General features: G+C 41.4%; 1 protein-coding gene across 1 annotated transcript; it reads left to right on the top strand.

Moving 5' to 3' along the window:
- Positions 1–4,104: 4,104 nt before the first annotated feature.
- On the top strand, positions 4,105–15,098 carry lrrc58b (leucine rich repeat containing 58b). The gene is made up of 4 exons (XM_085249561.1): positions 4,105–4,809; positions 10,672–10,800; positions 11,000–11,277; positions 12,658–15,098. The coding sequence occupies exons 1-4, from the start codon at positions 4,352–4,354 to the stop codon at positions 12,849–12,851; spliced, it is 1,059 nt and encodes a 352-aa protein (XP_085105687.1). The 5' UTR covers positions 4,105–4,351; the 3' UTR covers positions 12,852–15,098.
- The last annotated feature ends 2,305 nt before the right edge of the window (positions 15,099–17,403 follow it).

Genomic DNA, 17,403 nt, shown 5'->3' with positions numbered 1-17,403 from the left:
CCCAAATCCAACAAAAGTGGTATCAAACGTTTGTGCTACGTTTGTGCTGGTTTGTGCTGCAGAAATTTTTGTTTGTGCCGTTATTATTTTAAAGATATTAACAAAAATTTCTAGAGGTCAACCAGCCCCCCCCCCCCCATATTAATGGAATCAAACAAAATGGATGTCAAACGTTTGTGCTGGTTTGTGCTGCAAAAATGTTTGTTTGTGCTGCTAACATTTTAAAATGTTTAATAAAATAACGTCTTGATGCGTGCTTAATCATCCAGGTAAGTAAATCCCAAAAGGTTGATTCTGTTCATCTGGACATTTTCAGTTGGAGAAACGTTTCGTCACTCATCCAAGTGACTTCTTCAGTCTCAGCTGACTGCAGGTTTCCCCAACCTTATAAACACCCGTGAGTGAAGTTGCCCCCCCTACCTTCTTCAAATCGAACAAAATTGATGTCAAACATTTGTCCTGCAAATTATTTTGTTTGTGCAGGTTATGTTTCCCTAATTTTATAAACAGTACATGTACAGTGAGAGAGAGATGTTACATCTGTCTTCACTTGCATCCCAGTCATAGAAGCGTTGGAGGTCGTTCATAAGAGATTACAGGATCATCCCAACCTCAGCAACAGGACCACTCTCAGCACTGATCAGTTGTGTTTGCTTTTGGAACTGTCTTAATTCCACCTATTGTGCATAAGGGTCAGTACAGGCAGAAATCTAGGTGTGCCATGGGTTCCCACAGGCCCCTGGTCAAAGTCACCAAACCAGTTCGTAAGCAGGTACAGGTGTGGCCAGAAGGGTCCTCAGAGGCACTGCTTTTCCACCACAGGCCGCCACACACGACAACACCACAGACTTTCCGGAATATACAGAAACTGTCACTGCCTACATCCCAAAATGCATCGATGATGTCACAGAGACCAGGACTATCACTGTCTGGGCCAATCAGAAACCATGGCTCACAGGTCAGGTTTAAATGCTCCTAAAGTTGAAAAATGCAAGCCTTCAGAGCCGGGAATTAGGTGAGTCTAAGAACAGCAAGGGCAAACCTGTCACGTGGCATCAGCTACAGCAAAGCTTCAGCGACAGCAGAGATACTTGGAGGCAGTGGCAAGGAATACAAACCATCACAGACTACAAGCCCACTCTACAGACCGTGGTGACACAATCCCCAGACAGTGTGTGGAGATCCCTCCACCATCATTACTGAACCCAAGAAGTCATCTATCTCCTGCTTTAAGGACTACCGTCCTGTCAAACTCACCTCCATCATTATTAAGTTAAGTGCTTTGAACGGTTAGTCATGCATCAAATCAAATTATTGCTTTCCCCCAACCTGGATCCATTTCAGTTCGCATACCGGTCAAAACGCTCAACCGATGATGGAATTTCAACTGCCCCTCACTCAGCCCTCACACATCTGAACACTAGAGACTCATATGTCAGAGTGCTGTTCATAGACTTCAGTTCAGCATTCAACACCATCATTCCCCAGCAACTCATTCCCAAACTGGATCTGCTGGGGATCAGCACCTTGCTGTATAACGGGCTGCTAGATTTCTTGACAGGAAGACAGCAGACAGTACGGGTCAACAGCAACACCTCCAGCCCAAGAACACGGAATACGGGGGCTCCCCAAGGATGTGTGTTGAGCTCCCTTCTCTTCACTCTGCTGACCCACGACGAGATCTACTACAGGGGTGAAGTTAACCATCTGCCAGAGTGGTACAGCAACAACAACCTGTCCCTGAATGTGGAGAAGACCAACAGTGACTCTACTTCCTCTGCAAACTGAGAAGCACAAGAGATTCAACCCCCATTATGAGCACCTTTTACAGAGGCACAGTTGAGAGTATCCTCACCAGCTGCATCACTGTGTGGTATGACTCCTGCATTGGGTTCTGCAGGAAAAAATGACAACGGGTAGTGAGAGCAGCCGAGAGCATTGTGGGGACCTCTCTTGCCTCCCTCCCCAGGAGATCTACTGCACCTGCCTCATCTGGAAGGTCGTCTCCATTACAGGTGACTCCACTCATCCCTTCAACAGCGTCTTCAGTTTGCTGCCATCAGGAAGGATACTGAAGAGCCTCCGGGGCAGAACCAGCAGACTGAGAGACAGCTTCGTCCATCGGGCTGTCAGGATGCTGACCATCTCTGGATCGAGAAGGGGGGCCCAAGGGTACATCTTTCGCCATCCTACAATGCTGTGATTGTAGCCATTCCCCACTTTCTGTGAATGGTACTCATGGCCATTGATCAATAGGCTTTGATTAGTTGTCATTGATCAATGGTCATAAGAATTTGCATACTAACAATCATGGAATTAACCTCCCGGCACATTGTTCATTCAGTGGCGCTAGTTTCCTTCACTATGCAAATGTACTGTTTATATGGTTGGGGAAACCTACAGTCAGCTGAGACTGAAGAAGTCACTTGGATGAGTGACGAAACGTTTCTCCAACTGAAAATGTCCAGATGAACAGAATCAACCTTTTGGGATTTACTTACCTGGATGATTAAGCACGCATCAAGACATTATTTTATTAAACATTTTAAAATGTTAGCAGCACAAACAAACATTTTTGCAGCACAAACCAGCACAAACGTTTGACATCCATTTTGTTTGATTCCATTAATATGGGGGGGGGCTGGTTGACCTCTAGAAATTTTTGTTAATATCTTTAAAATAATAACGGCACAAACAAAAATTTCTGCAGCACAAACCAGCACAAACGTAGCACAAACGTTTGATACCACTTTTGTTGGATTTGGGTAATGTGGGGGGGCTGGTTGACCTTTTGACCTTTACATTTTCATTAATATCTTTAAAACAGAAGCAGCAGAAACGAAAATTTTAGCAGCACAAACCAGCACAAACGTAGCACAGTTGATTGACACCCATTTTGTTTGATTTAATTAATGTGGGGGGGCTGGTTGACCTCTGATGACCTCTAGAAATTGTTATTAATATCTTTAAAATGATAGCAGCACAAACGAAAATCTTTGCAGCACAAACCAGCACAAACGTAGCACAAACGTTTGATACCACTTTTGTTGGATTTGGGTAATGTGGGGGGGCTGGTTGACCTTTACATTTTCATTAATATCTTTAAAACAGAAGCAGCACAAACGCTAATTTTACCTGCACAAACCAGCACAAACGTAGCACTAAAAAAGTAGACCATTTTGGCCCGTTTTGGAGCAGTCTGGGGGGATGGTGACCTTTGAATGACCTATAAAATAAAGTTTAATATCTCGGAAACCGTAGCAGCACAAACGCTAATTTTACCTGCACAAATCTGCACAAACGTAGCACTAACCGCTCCGCCTATTTGCCTTTACGTTTCAAGTGGGTGGGGGGTCAGCTTCACTCTGCTCTTTTTTTTTTTTTTTTTTTTTTTCTTTATTAGTAATATAAACATACAAACAAAATGCACCATATATTACAGATTCAAAGAATAAACATTTCTTACATATTAGCAACTTTCATACATAGTGAAAATAAAATATAAAGATGGGGTCACATAAATTAACAGATTATTAACTCACTAAATACTTCACTCTGCTCTTTCAGCAAGGATATAAAGCGAAAAGGCGCTACCGTAAAGACTGGTGTAAAAGCGCAAGGAAATTTATGCGGCGAAGAAGAAGCAGCTGGCTTGACCGCGGCTCACAAATGACCGCTCACTTTACCGCGGTGAATAAGCTGTGACATTTTTATGCATAGACCTGAATTCAGTGGGAGGAACCCAATTATCCTGTACCTATTTCTCATTCCATGCACATCCAAGTCAGCATTGAACTGCATAACGTAACAGAGGACGCGTGTTGCATAAGGGCAGAGAAAATGGGTAGCTGATTTTATCGATCATCGCCCACCACTGTCCCGTTTTCGTAAGACTTAAAAAAAAACACAAAAACAAGAAAAAAAATGCAGTCAGAGGTTGTACATGGCAACTTGTGCCAGGAAACTGTTAATAAACTCCAAAAATCAGTTACAACTCCCTTAATCAATGCCATGTAATATGACAGATCGGGAGCGAACCCAATGGGCGCGTGGGTGGGCGGGATTTATATGGAGAATCAGCCAATCTGAACCAGGAAGCCACAGGCCATCCCAACAGCTGCGAGTAGAAGAGCCTCACAGCGTTCGGTGTAGCTATTGTGGCTTATTTCAGCCTGTTGTAAGCAATACATTAGTCATTTAGACGTGATTAGAAATGCTGTTAAATGTTACTGGTAGATGCTCGTGCTTTATGTTAAAAATAGGCAACTTGTGGAGCTAAGTCACGCGTTGACGTTCAACGTTCTCTGCGAAACTTTTGCAGAGTTGAAAAAAAGGAAACAAAATTGCCAAAATGGAGAGTCACGAACGGGCAGCGGCAGTGGGCGACGGCGTGCTCGACTTCTCACGCTTGGGTTTGAACACTCTGAGCGTTGACAGTATCACCGACAGGAGGAAAAGAGACACCAAACAACTCTACCTGAACTACAACCGACTAGGCTCGCTGCCGTCGTCGGTCACCCTGTTCTTCAACCTCGAGTTTCTGGACATTAGCAACAACGGACTTTCGTTCATCTGTGAGGACATTATGCGCCTGACCAAGCTGAAAACACTTATAGCCAAGAACAACCGCTTGGACGAGTTCTCGCTGCCCAAGGAGTTCGGCTCTCTGCAGCTGGAGGTGCTGAACTTTAGCGGGAACCGATTCGAGGAGATCCCGCTTCAGTGTACCAAACTGCTGCGCTTGCAGTCGCTTTCACTCGGAGGAAACAGATTGAAAAGTATACCTGCAGAGATAGAAAACTTAACCAGGTAAGGTAACAACACAAAACGGCCGAAAAGTCAATATATGAGTGACGTTTCAGTCCAGCGCTGAGGTAATGGATTACGTATAGTGTCCAATCTGCATATCTTTGCTTGAGGCAATCGACTATATTGCATACGATATAATCTGACCAACTGATAATTGAGGGGGTGGAGAGGAATCAATCTTTTATTTCTCTCCAGTAAAGCCCTCTGAATATTACCTGTATTGGTCACTACATAGGTTTTTTTACGACTTCCCTTTTGGTTAAATTTAACAATGTAATTAGCTATGGTCGTTGCTATGGTTATCTGCTGCAGAGACGGGCCAGCCTTTGGGCCCCTCGGCCCGAGCTAAACCCACCACCAACGACACACTTCAACGCTGCTAATACTAACTATATATTGTCCACGCTTCGTCTCGGCATAATACATCTGGCACAACTGTTATAATGGGTAACTATTGTGCTTGTAAAAAAATAAATAAATAAATAAAAGAAACCAGCAGACAATAAGTTTCTAAAACTAGTTAGCTGTTATTTAGGCATAGACTTATTTTTTTTTTTTTAAATTTATTTGCATAGCAATGCAATTGTTAAAACAGACAATATTAACTAACTTAAATAGAAACTTGCTAACTTAGTAGTTGGTTACCAGTGATAATGCCTATGGTTTTAATGCAAAGTCGCATCTAGTCAAGTCTAGGCTTTCATCTGTTTGAATCACTGTTAGTGAATCATAATGATAAATAACTAAGATAAAGGAAGCATACCATTATCTTGCTTTTTTTTTGTTTTTTGTTTGCTTGTTTTTTGTTTGTTTTTGTTTTTTCCTGTTTTGTTCATACATCCTTTTTTGTTTTTTGTTTTTTTTAAATCTCAGATATACTTATTGCAATCTGTTTGCAGTTACTTAGTGTGGATAAACACTGTCCTAACTCTGACAATGAAAATTATTATCCCAGTAGCATTAAGTTGTCAAACATTCACTTTCTCTTGTATGATTACACAATAAAAATATACATTCATCAACCTGTCTTATGTGACATTTTCAGGGCTTAGACTGTTTATGACTTGGCCTGGCTCTGCTCAGCCAGTCAGCAACAATATCTGAATATAGCCAACTAAATCTCACCTGTCAGGCGACTAAAATATTACTGCTAAGATCTGCAATTTGTTTCCTGATGTTTCTGAACTTATTGGACGCTAAACATGTTAAAATGCATAAATCCATAAGTTGGTGATTAATGAAATATCTTAGTAAAAATTACTTTTTCCTGCTGTTCTTTATGTTATGGAATTTCACATACATTTTAAAATTAAAATGTATGTGAAATTCCATATTAATTTCATATATCAATTGTTGAAAAAATATATCAGTTTTAATTTTTCTGCAAGTATTTTGAAATTATTATATATATATATATTTTTTTTTTTTTAAAGAAGAAAAGTAGATGCTGTTTCTGGGGAATATATTAGGATATGTGAGTATTGGGCCCAGCAGTACTCGCAGTACTCCTTGTGCCATATCGAATGGGAAATGTATTTCTCTACTGGTTGGTTGTGGTTGCTGGCTCTCGCTGGGTGAAATCCGATTGTAAGAAGGTTCTTCACTAGAAATATCCTACTAATTGCTTTGGTTGCTTGCATATTGCAACAGTTGCTTGTAGATTTTTCATGTTTGTCTGCAAACATTTGTTAATTACTAGCCGAGCAACGGAACAACTTGAAAAGGTATGACAAAAACTGGAAATGGAAGAGGTTTGTCTTTTACAGTAAAAGTTTTGCTCCAGCTGTGCAGCCAAAAATTTCAGAAAAAGTTTTTGGAGAAAAGTCTTTCACTTCCATTCAAACTGTGACTGCAGTAGCAACCAAAGAAACTATGAGGGTTTTGCCAACAGGGGGAATACACTTTTCCCAGTGACAGGTGATTGCACGGGGTCGCAGGCTTGCTTTCCTATTTTCACAGCAACTGCCATCAACCTCCTGCAACCACTTGAAGCTGCTGGTTGCCAAATGGTGTTTAGGGCTGTCTGACTGTGGCTGTATTCGATTGGAGTGTATGGGAAAATGTCCCTTAACCCTGACAAATTTGCTGGTGAATTTATTGACTCAGTCGCTCATTTTGGTTTCATGTTGAATAAGACACTAACTCTATTTTGTAAGTTTTGATTATTCAATTTCAGAAAGGAGGTTTGCGGCACTGTTGAAGACATTGTTGGCAGAAAATGCAGAAAGTGAGCAGTTGAATAAATTCACGAGCAAGAACGTGGTTTTATAACCAAGCTCAAAAGTTCACTGAGATCAGAGGAGCTCATTTCAAAATAAAAGCGAACAGCTCAAGTCTGTTCAAAACTTTTTCAGCCCTGTTTTCTGTTAAATGGGGCAAAGCAGGGTAAGGACTTCTTATCTTGAACTGCTGACAGGTACAAGTGTCACAGTGACCGAATGCTGGGCCAAAGATCAAACCTAATCGTTTTATCAACGCGTACAAAATACTGCAGCTCAGAGGCAACAGATTTAATTATTTAAATTTAATTATAAGACACATACTGGCAGGAAGTATTTAGACTTTTTTTTTTTTTTTTTTTACAGTAAGCCTTTTATATGTGGACAGTACAGTATTGTATTCACCATTTTTCCTTGAAAACTGCTCAACATTGAATTGCATTTTCCAAATTCAACTACACATTCTCACATGGATCGAAGTCTGGGCTCTGACTGTGGCTGTTCCTGGAGGTGCTTATTGAGCAGAATGGATATGGTGGGCTTAATTGTTAATATTCTTGCATACTCACTTAAAATAACTTAATGACACAATAAAAGAAACTCCACACTGCTAAGCTTCCCTCAGTTTGTTGCACGGCTGTCTTTCGAAACTCATTACTTCGATGATGTGGAAGTAGGATCGTTACAATGTTACAAAGCCCTTTTCAGGTGATGCCAGTTAAATGGAAAGTAGTAGATGTCTGAAGATGTGTTCAGACCAAATGAGAGTTCAAAATATTTCATCTTCAGATGACAACCAGAAATGGTGGACAAACATACTTAAACTGTTTCTGGGCAGCCTGAGACCTATGATTCAACTTCTCTTTTATGTAGAAAAAAAAAAAAGGGGGGGGGGGGGTCTTGGAGAATATTGAACAAATATAAGTGAATATTTGAGGACTTTGAAAAAACCCAAACAGTTGACTCTGTTTGCACAAAGGGGAAACTTGGCTTCACATTTGATGTGAACATATCATAAAAGGGATATTTTATAGACGAGCCACCTAATTGCTGCAAAAAGACAGTATATACTTTTTTTCTTTATTATCAGGACTAATAAAGTGTGTGTGTGTGTGTGTGTGGGTGGACATTTACGTTCTTGTCTCAGCTTTAATGCTGCATCAGCTGAAGCACCCTGGCAACAGTTGTGCACGCAAAGAGATTCCTTTTGGTTATGTGTCCTATAGCACCTGATAAGGGTTCATTAAGTCTCTTTGCAATGTAGGAAAGTTACTGTCCACTTGCTATCATAATCATTGATAAGCACACTTTGATTACACACTGGTGATCTTTGTTTCCAAAAAGCTCAGTGACTTGTTACAGCACAGGTTTAAAGGCCGTCTCCTGATCTAATTGATTACGTCATACAAACTCATCTGTGTTCACTATCACTGTATGTTAAGTTTTTCTTGTTCTTCAAAAATAATCCCTCATGCAGCAAAATGACTTGTAACTCTACACATTTTTCTGCCTGAGTAATTTTCAGTTTGTCCTTGTTGACCTAGTTGCCTGTAGTCCGTCCTCGCTGACCCTGTGAGTTTGTGAGCCTCATTCACACAGAGCTGGTTCGCACTGTGTTTTATTGAACATGAAAGGACAATCCAGTGCCCAGTATATGAACTCTGGATCACAGAGACAACACTGATTGGTCAGGGATGAGAAAGATGGAATGCATCTGAAAAAATCCTGAAGCACACTGGATGGTGCTTGTATGCGAAAACTGTCACTGCAGCCAAATCTGTTATCCTAATAAAGGTTTCAACTACATTAATATGTTTTTTTTTTATTTTAAATCTAAACTTATGCTGCATTTCTGTCTTTTAAAGTCAAAGCATCTACTGTGAATTAAGACTGTTTGATTGATCCTCTGGACATTGTTTTTGAATTGAAATGCAAGAAGTGACTTCCATTAAAATGTGTGTACAAGATTAGAGCCTGCCTGATATGGGATTTTTAAGGCAATACTAATGGTTAATATTGGCTAACCAATAAATCAGTCAGGCTTTATATAATATCTCTAATATATATTATAGACTATATAAAGGGGAAAAAAGTCAAGCTAGTATTCTTTGACTATATTTCCCAAAAATGGTTAATCTAAAGGGGGGGACTTGAGTCACTTTTCATTCCAAGCTCCTTAGATTACTGCGATGTGGATGACTGAGAACCTACAAAGACAATTGACCTGATACAACTCCATAAGATTTGTGACAAAATTTTGGGGGGGGGATTAATTGTAGAGTCTACAAAATAGACATTTAGTCATATTGCCAATAAACTAATACAAAAAAATAACTGGTGAATTATCTAGGCAAGCAGTGAATGAATGTGTCATGCTGTGGTGTTTCAGGGGTGCAAACAGAAGAAGAAGACAAAGTACATGTAACCACATGAACCAGCTTTATAACCTTTAAGGACGCGCTGAACTTGATTAGCTGATAAACCTTGCATATCAGCTAGATACCTGTAAGACGGAGAGAGGTGCTATACTAACAAGTTTCTTTAGGTTTATCCTTCCCATGACCCAAACATTAGTCTCAGCAAGCGATCTTGTAGGATGGCTGGTCATTGTGCAAGTTATCACTAACACTGCTGTGATCAAATGACAGTTTATAAAATACAGCAGCGGGCTATAACAAAACTATGCATGGATGATGATGTACCATGAGTCAGTTCATGATATGTCTTTGAAATTGTCAGTAGTTTTGTTTCACGGTGTTGGTGTGGGCAGTGAGCAGACCCTGAATGTCTCCGTTCTTTTCAAAGAGAGGCTCAGCCACCAAGGACAGGATAATGGCTTCATGTCTCGCAGTCGCTGTGTCATCAGTTCCTGCAGGCAGATGGCCTGACAGCTTACTTTCGCTGACCAGCCACCCATAGCTCTCTCATGTCTCTCTTTGATGCCATCCCCTCACCCCCACCCACTCGTGTTCTTGATACCTATAATAACTCAGCATGGTGGGGGTTTTTTTTGTTTGTTTTTTTTTTTGGGGGGGGGGTTATTTAATTTTTTTTGCCTAGCAACAAGCATGTATGTCTGTTTTCCTCAATGTAAATGTCATCATCATCATCTCAGAATTTATTTCATGTCCTTGTTTTGTTTTTTATTTAAATCAACATATTTTGTAAGCAAAGTTTCATATTTGGTGACAAACCTGAACTCTGACCATGAAAAGGTGAAGCTTCAGCGCCCCCTTGTGGCATACTTTAATGTAACACTTTATTTGTTTATTTAATGAGATGAAATCATCATTGGTGGCTAATACAGTGCTCTTTGTGGTATCTGTGGCCCTCAGCCATCAGCAGGGTTGACAGGAGTCTGAAGCTATGGCTATAAACTCCTATTGTCTATAGGAACAATAGACAATAGGAGTTTAATTGGGGGAAGAAAAAAAATACCTGCACAGCAGCAATTGTGATGGAAAGTGTAATTTTATTGCATTTAGACTTATTTATTTAAATTTGTCATGGTAAAAATCACAAAGGAGAGAAATGGATGCTCTACAACAGAGCACCATATGAAAGATGGTGCTCTGTGTGATGCACGGAGGAAAAAAATCTTGAGATTGCAAATCAATACCTGTTTTCTTTTGTCATCTGTCAGTTTGGAGATGTTGTACCTGGGCGGAAACCTTATTTCAGCCATTCCTCCTGAAGTAGCGAATCTGCCCTACCTCTCCTACTTGGTCCTGTGTGACAACCGCATCCAAAGTGTCCCACCGCAGCTCACCAGGTAATATCAGCACTCTCCAACTATCCTAGCAATCGCCACACACCAGTCTACCTACAGCTTGACTATATGGTCTCCTCAGAGATGCTGAGTTAGAACTGTAATTTATCCTGCATTGATCTGGTAGCTGAACTTTCAAGTAGTCATGATTTTTATCAAAGTGCAAACAAAACTGACAGAGTGCTTATGCATCCGATTCTAGGCTCCACTCTCTGCGATCTTTAAGCCTACACAACAACTTGCTCACTTACCTGCCGAGAGAGATCCTGAGCCTGGTGCACCTGCAGGAGCTCAGTCTTAGAGGCAACCCGCTGGTTGTGCGCTTTGTCAAGGAGATGACCTACGATCCACCCTCATTGCTAGAGCTGGCAGGGCGCACCGTTAAGAGTCGAAATCTTCTGTACTCCCCTTTTGACCTGCCTGCAAACCTGGTGCGTTATCTGGACTTGGCCAGCAAGTGTCCCAACCCCAAGTGTGCCGGTGAGTTGTGCCTAATGATTACATGCCATGTCACCAGTTTCAGTGAACAATAGGTGGGTGAGGCTGCTGTGCTCCAAGCCGGAGCTGTGTGCCTCAGATAATCAGATTGAGGATATCCTCTCTTTGATATACAGATTTAAATGTAGCAAAAGAAATCTCACATGGATTAATTGTACATATGGTGACCTCCTTATTTGAAACTTATTTTATGAGCATCTATCCATTGTATCAGTATATATGACAGGATAAGGATAAGCGTCATAGCTCCTTTAATTTTATCTTGTGACCTTCCTATGGAAATTCCATATCCCAGGTTGGGAACCACAGTTATGTCACCATGCTCACCACACTTGTGAGCTGCTCACTACAACTGTTGTTCCTCATATTGTATATTATCCATCCATTTTCTTCTGCTTATCTGGGGCTGGGTCACGGGGGCAGCAGCCCAGGCAGAGAAGCCCAGACCTCCCTCTCCCCAGCCACCACCTCCAGCTTATCCGGGGGAACACCAAGGCGTTCCCAGGCCAGCTGAGAGAGAGAATCTCTCCAGCGTGCCCTGGGTCTGCCCCGGGGCCTCCTCCCAGTGGGACATGCCCGTAAAACTGCGCCCAGGGGGCATCCTTGTCAGATGCCCGAACCACTTCAACTGGCTCCTTTCGATGTGGAGGAGCAGCGGCTCTACTCTGAGCCCTTTCCGAATGGCCGAACTTCTCACCCTATCTCTAAGGGAGAGGCCAGCCACCCTTCGGAGGAAACCCATTTCCGCCGCTTGTATTTGCGATCTCGTTCTTTTGGTCACTACCCACAGCTCGTGACCATAGGGTGAGGGTAGGGACGTAAATCGACCGGTAAATTGAGAGCTTCGCTTTTACACTCAGCTCTCTCTTCTCTCCGCATCACCAATCTGTCTGTCGATCTTTTGCTCCCTTCTCCCATCACTCGTGAACAAGATCCCGAGATGCTTAAACTCCTCCACTTGGGGCAGGAACTTGTCCCTGACCCGGAGTAGGCACTCCACCCTTTTCCGGCTGTGGACTATGGCCTCAGATTTGGAGGTGCTGATTCTCATTCCCACCGCTTCACACTCGGCTGCGAACCGTTCCAAGGCGAGCTGGAGGCCATCGCCTGATGAAGCCGACAGGACCACATCATCTGCAAAAAGCAGAGATGAGATCCTGAGACCACCGAAGTGAAAGCCTTCCACCACTTGGCTACGCCTAGAAATTCTGAACAGAACCTATGACAAAGGGCAGCCCTGGCGGAGCCCATCACCCACCAGAATATTTTGTGTGTGTGTGTGTGTGTGTGTGTGTGTGGAACAGCACAAGTTACTGTTACTTAAGCCTGACTGTGCATTTCCTGTCACTCTTCTTGTTCCAGGTGTGTACTTTGATTCGTGCGTGCGCCAGATCAAATTTGTAGACTTCTGTGGAAAGTACCGGCTACCCCTCATGCACTACCTGTGCTCCCCTGAGTGCACCTCTCCCTGTAGCTCCAACCCGCAGAGCGACGCAGAGTCTGAGGAAGAGAACAGTGTGCCTGCTGACCGCCTTCAGAGAGTGCTTCTGGGATAGTACGACCAAGAGGAACATCTGATCCTCTGTCCAGACAAATCCTTGACAGTTTGCCATTGTTTTTATAACACTAACAAGGACCCTGATTAAGACTTTATTGGACATATTAGTGCTCATACACATTTTTATTCCCCCCCCCCCCCCGTTTCAGCCACTGAAACGCACAAAAAAAGTGAGACAACTTACTAATGTGAAATCTATTCTATGAATGTTTTCGGTTGGTTTTCTTTCTTTTTTTAATCTTTTTTTTCTTTTGTTTCATGAAGCGTGTTGTCTCACCATACATCAGTCTATCTAGAGCACATGAAGGAAGGTCCTTCCACACCTGCTTGCCTCATGGTTGAGCACAGGAGGGCAGTAAAACTCTTGTTTGACTGAAGGAGTGAAAGGATTCTTTTTTGTTTTCAGGGCAACATGTTTAGTTGTAATTACAACATTTCATTCTGTGCAGATGCTACAGTGTATTAGTCTGCATTTTCACTTTGAGTATGAGCTCTTTGTCAGCCTTCATCTGACTTTATTTGACCATCAAGCCTGATGTGCCAACCAAGAAAAAGTCAGTGTTTTTTATAGTATGTGAGCAGGAACTTTGAACACTGTTTCAAACTGCGGTACTATAAATATTTTTTGTGGTTTGAGATGGGCTTATGCGCACTTTGCTGTGGCCAGTCCCCCAAAATACTAAAGGACCAGTATGTAGGATTTTGATGGGGAGGGTTCACTTTCAGTCATGTGATCAACCCTGGAGGACCAAAAGAAAATTAAACATTGCTGGCCAAAGCTAGATATGCCACATAACTGAGGAAAAGTGCACACCTGTCAATTTTCCAGCTATTTCAAACCACATGTTTAGATCACCCAAATATGAAAAGCAAAGATTTGTGAACCATAAGTTAGATATGTGGCTGTCTAGTCAGCATACTCAATGACAAGGGAGAACTAAACTGTGGTCAAGTTTAAACCATTGTGTGTCATTTCAAATAAATCATCACTGACAACCTGGGTATCTGTGAAGGAGATGACTGAGGACCGAGTCCTCACAGATGGAAAGGAACTGTTAACTATGCCAATAGAATATGTCTTTGCTTTTGAAAGACTGGGGTGTGTCATAGACAATGGTTCACATGGAGTCCTGCACTCTGCGCTTTGTTAGCAGTTGTGAAACAGTTGAGTGTCTGATTATGGGTTGTAATGGCTGTGCAGCATTTTGGCTAAACACAAACCAGATGAACAAAACCTGGTTTTGGCTTTCAACACAGGAGCGGGTCCTCATCCACCAAGCTCCAGTGTTTCTACTTTAGCCCAGAAGAGATGAGCCAAACATTGTCTCTACAGAGGACCTTTCATTAGCAGCCGCTCCAGGTTCCTCAGAGGTGTTGACTTGGTTGTCATGTTGCTAGATCCCACTTAATCCTGCATACTGCCTTCCGAATAGCAAGGTGGCGATCTTTTATCAGTGCTTTTGTCTCAACTGCATGCCACCTTTGGGGGGGGAAGGCTGCGATGGCTTAGTAGTTTTAAATTAACTCATAGTGGTTATGTGGAAGAATGCTTATCCAGGCTGACTCACAGGAAGTGGATGTGGGTTGGGCCAGGGAAAACCATTCACTGTGTTCGCACAAAAACAATAGCTATTGAGCGCAACCCAGTACCAGCCTTTGTGTTTATGTTCAGGGCTGTTAGTTTTCTGTGGGCATAAACATATGAAGATGTATCTGAATAAAACCCACAGTCAGTGATATATGTATGGTTACATATCTGCTGCAACTTTCTGCTTGTGTGGAAAGCTGGGTCATTTTATAATGTCCCAGACAGTTTGTGTCCATTAGTCAGGAGAAGAAATCCAATTTGGCTTCACATTAGACCTTAATGTTAAGAAAACAGAAGAACGTTCTTCTATGTTACAGAAGTTACAGTAGTTACAATTCCTAAGTGCCTTACTAATCAAGACTTCTAACAGCAAAGCAAGTATGAAGAAACTGATATATGCACCCTGAAATGTGAATAATTTAGCTTTATAAAAGTCACTTATCTGATTTCCATACTCATCTGTTTAACAGCAAATATACAAAATAGCCCTTTAAAACAAAATGGATTTATATAAATGTATAAATCCATTTTTAAAAAAATGTTAAAGTGCTACATTTGTAACAAGCTTTGGAATAGACAATGCTTTAACCTCAGATATTGTAAGTAGATGTACAGTAAATAATGACATTAATAAAGACTGATTGTTATATCTTTAAATTGTGTTTGTATTGTGATCTTTTCTGATTGAATTAAAGCAAATGGGAGCAACAACTTGGAATTCTTCAGTTGCATTTATGTTGTTATACGATTTGAATACAGAGGCTGCTTTTTAAATATCTGGTATCTGTAATATGCATGTGTGCAAATGATTCGCACAACTATTAGCTGAAACTATAACTAATGTCAATTTAAAAAGTTACATGTTCACCGTTTTAGTCCTGAAAAGGACTGAATTGCATTCCTTTTACATATATTTTTTTTGTATGTGTTGGTCTGAGCAGCAGAATCTCCTCAGATCCACACAGCCTGTGATTACAACTACATTGATTGCTGTTTAACCCTAATAGAATCAGAGTACTTTTTAATGCTGGTAAAAAATAAATAAATATACACACACACACACACACACACACACACACACACACACACACACACACACACACTCTTACTTTATTAGGTACACCTTATCAATATTGGATTACCTTTTGTTTTCAGAACTGCCTCATTCTTCGTGGCCTATTCTCAACAAGGCACTGGAAACTGTTTCTGCAGATTTATTGACTGAAATTTCCTCCAAAACCAATCTGATTTTAGCTTTGTGATATGGTGCTCTATCCTGCTGGGAGTGGCCATCAGAAGATAAGTACACTGCGGTCATAAAGAAATTAATTTGGGATGGATCAATGCCTTCATGTTATTTACACCAAGTTCTGAACAAGCATGAGAATATTGCAAACGAAATCAAGACTCATTAAATATAATATTTTTCTAATCTTGTATTGTCAAGTTTTAGTAAGCCTGTGCAAGTTGTAGCCTCTGTTTGCTGATCTTAGCCAACCTGTTGTGGTCTGCGGCCGTACTCCATCTGCTTTAATGTTTGATATTCAACCACTCATTGCATTAGTTGCAATAAGTCTGTTGCCTTCCAAAGAGCTTGAAGCAGTCGAGCTCTGTCATAAACAAGGTATTTTTCCCCAGAGAACTGCTGCTTACTGGGTATTTCTCTTTTTTTGGACCATTCTCTGTAGAGATGTCTGTGGAGGAAAATCCCAGGACACCAACAGTTTCTATGCAGTTTCTGGCACCAATAACCATGGCAAAGGCAAAGTCCCTTAAATCTCCTTTCTTCCCTCATGCTGAAGCTCAGTTTGACTGGTCATCTTGAATTGTCTACATGCCTACACTTGCAATGAGCATGTGTACTTATTAAAGTGATCACAGATGAAAAGTAACACTCAGTTCTTCTGATCAGTTACTTGCAGATATTTCCTAATACTGGCCACATGCCTAAATTAAATAAGAACAGGGTTGGATTGGCTTTTGTAGAATCACTGGTTGCTGCTATTATCTGACTAGTAGTAGTGAAACCAAGAAGCTGCATTGTTTTTTATGTTGCACCAAATGCTGTACAGGCACCTCACAGCACCTGTTCATGCTCATGCTGTTTTTTAGTTGCAAACTGAACTTGTTTGGGTCAGCGTTCACAGAAATACTCTTTTTAAAATGTATTCATGCGCAACACTGGCTCCTAAAGACTTTGTGTTTGTTGTTTGCACGAACCGTTCCATTTTGTAGCTTGAATATGTCCAGGTTTCATTTGCATATGAAGGTGAATTCATTCTTGCATTTGAATACCAAGAGCCCTTTTCTGATACAGCTAGTGAATTCCGCCTCTCACAATCTGCAAATCCTTTAACATCAGCAGCCAAAGGCAGCTAAACTACTAGTTTGTTTTCCTTTCTCTCGCCTCTTTTCACAGTTTCTGTTCTTACCTCGGCATCTAATTCCACTTCTTTTCACCTCACTGTTTCATTAAGCCTGGTTGGCAAAGAGGGTAGCACATATTTTGTTTATTTTCAATGGTCTTTGAGCAAGTCACAGCTGGGTTCCCCTGTTTTTGCAGCGTGTCTCTTGTTCCTCATTTCTGCTCTCAGCACTTGCACATGAACCCTTCTACCAACAGCAAACACCAAGGAAACACTCTGGCATCACTGTGCTGAGTTACATCTATGGTTTGCACGCACACAGTGGTATACCTTGTCTGTTAAATAAGGGGATGCTGTCAAATGCAACCTGAGACGCAAGCAGTGATGAAGCACAGTTAGCTGTGACTGGTAGCTGTCACCAAAACCAAAGAGTCAAATCAGTCCTGCAGAGTCACAGAAAGTAAAATACTGCTTGAACATAGACTTTGAAACCTCGGATCACTCCTGAAGCAGAATGGGCCTGCAGCAAGGAGGATGTTTTAGACTTCTCGAAAGGTAGCGTCTGTGTAGTCCTTGTCACATCTGAGGATTAATGC

Source organism: Mchenga conophoros, linkage group LG16 (genome assembly GCF_057382185.1).
Source record: "Mchenga conophoros isolate Kocher_MC1m ecotype Shallow Benthic linkage group LG16, M_conophoros_male_GT1.1, whole genome shotgun sequence".
NCBI classification, from domain to species: Eukaryota; Metazoa; Chordata; class Actinopteri; order Cichliformes; family Cichlidae; genus Mchenga; species Mchenga conophoros.
This window is presented reverse-complemented; position numbering and strand designations above follow the sequence as displayed.

Coding starts and splice junctions, on each gene's coding strand:
- lrrc58b (XM_085249561.1), top strand. CDS start 4,352: ATGGAGAGTCACGAACGGGCAGCGGCAGTGGGCGACGGCGTGCTCGAC. Junction 4,810..10,671: donor GAGATAGAAAACTTAACCAG/GTAAGGTAACAA, acceptor GTCATCTGTCAG/TTTGGAGATGTTGTACCTGG. Junction 10,801..10,999: donor GTCCCACCGCAGCTCACCAG/GTAATATCAGCA, acceptor ATCCGATTCTAG/GCTCCACTCTCTGCGATCTT.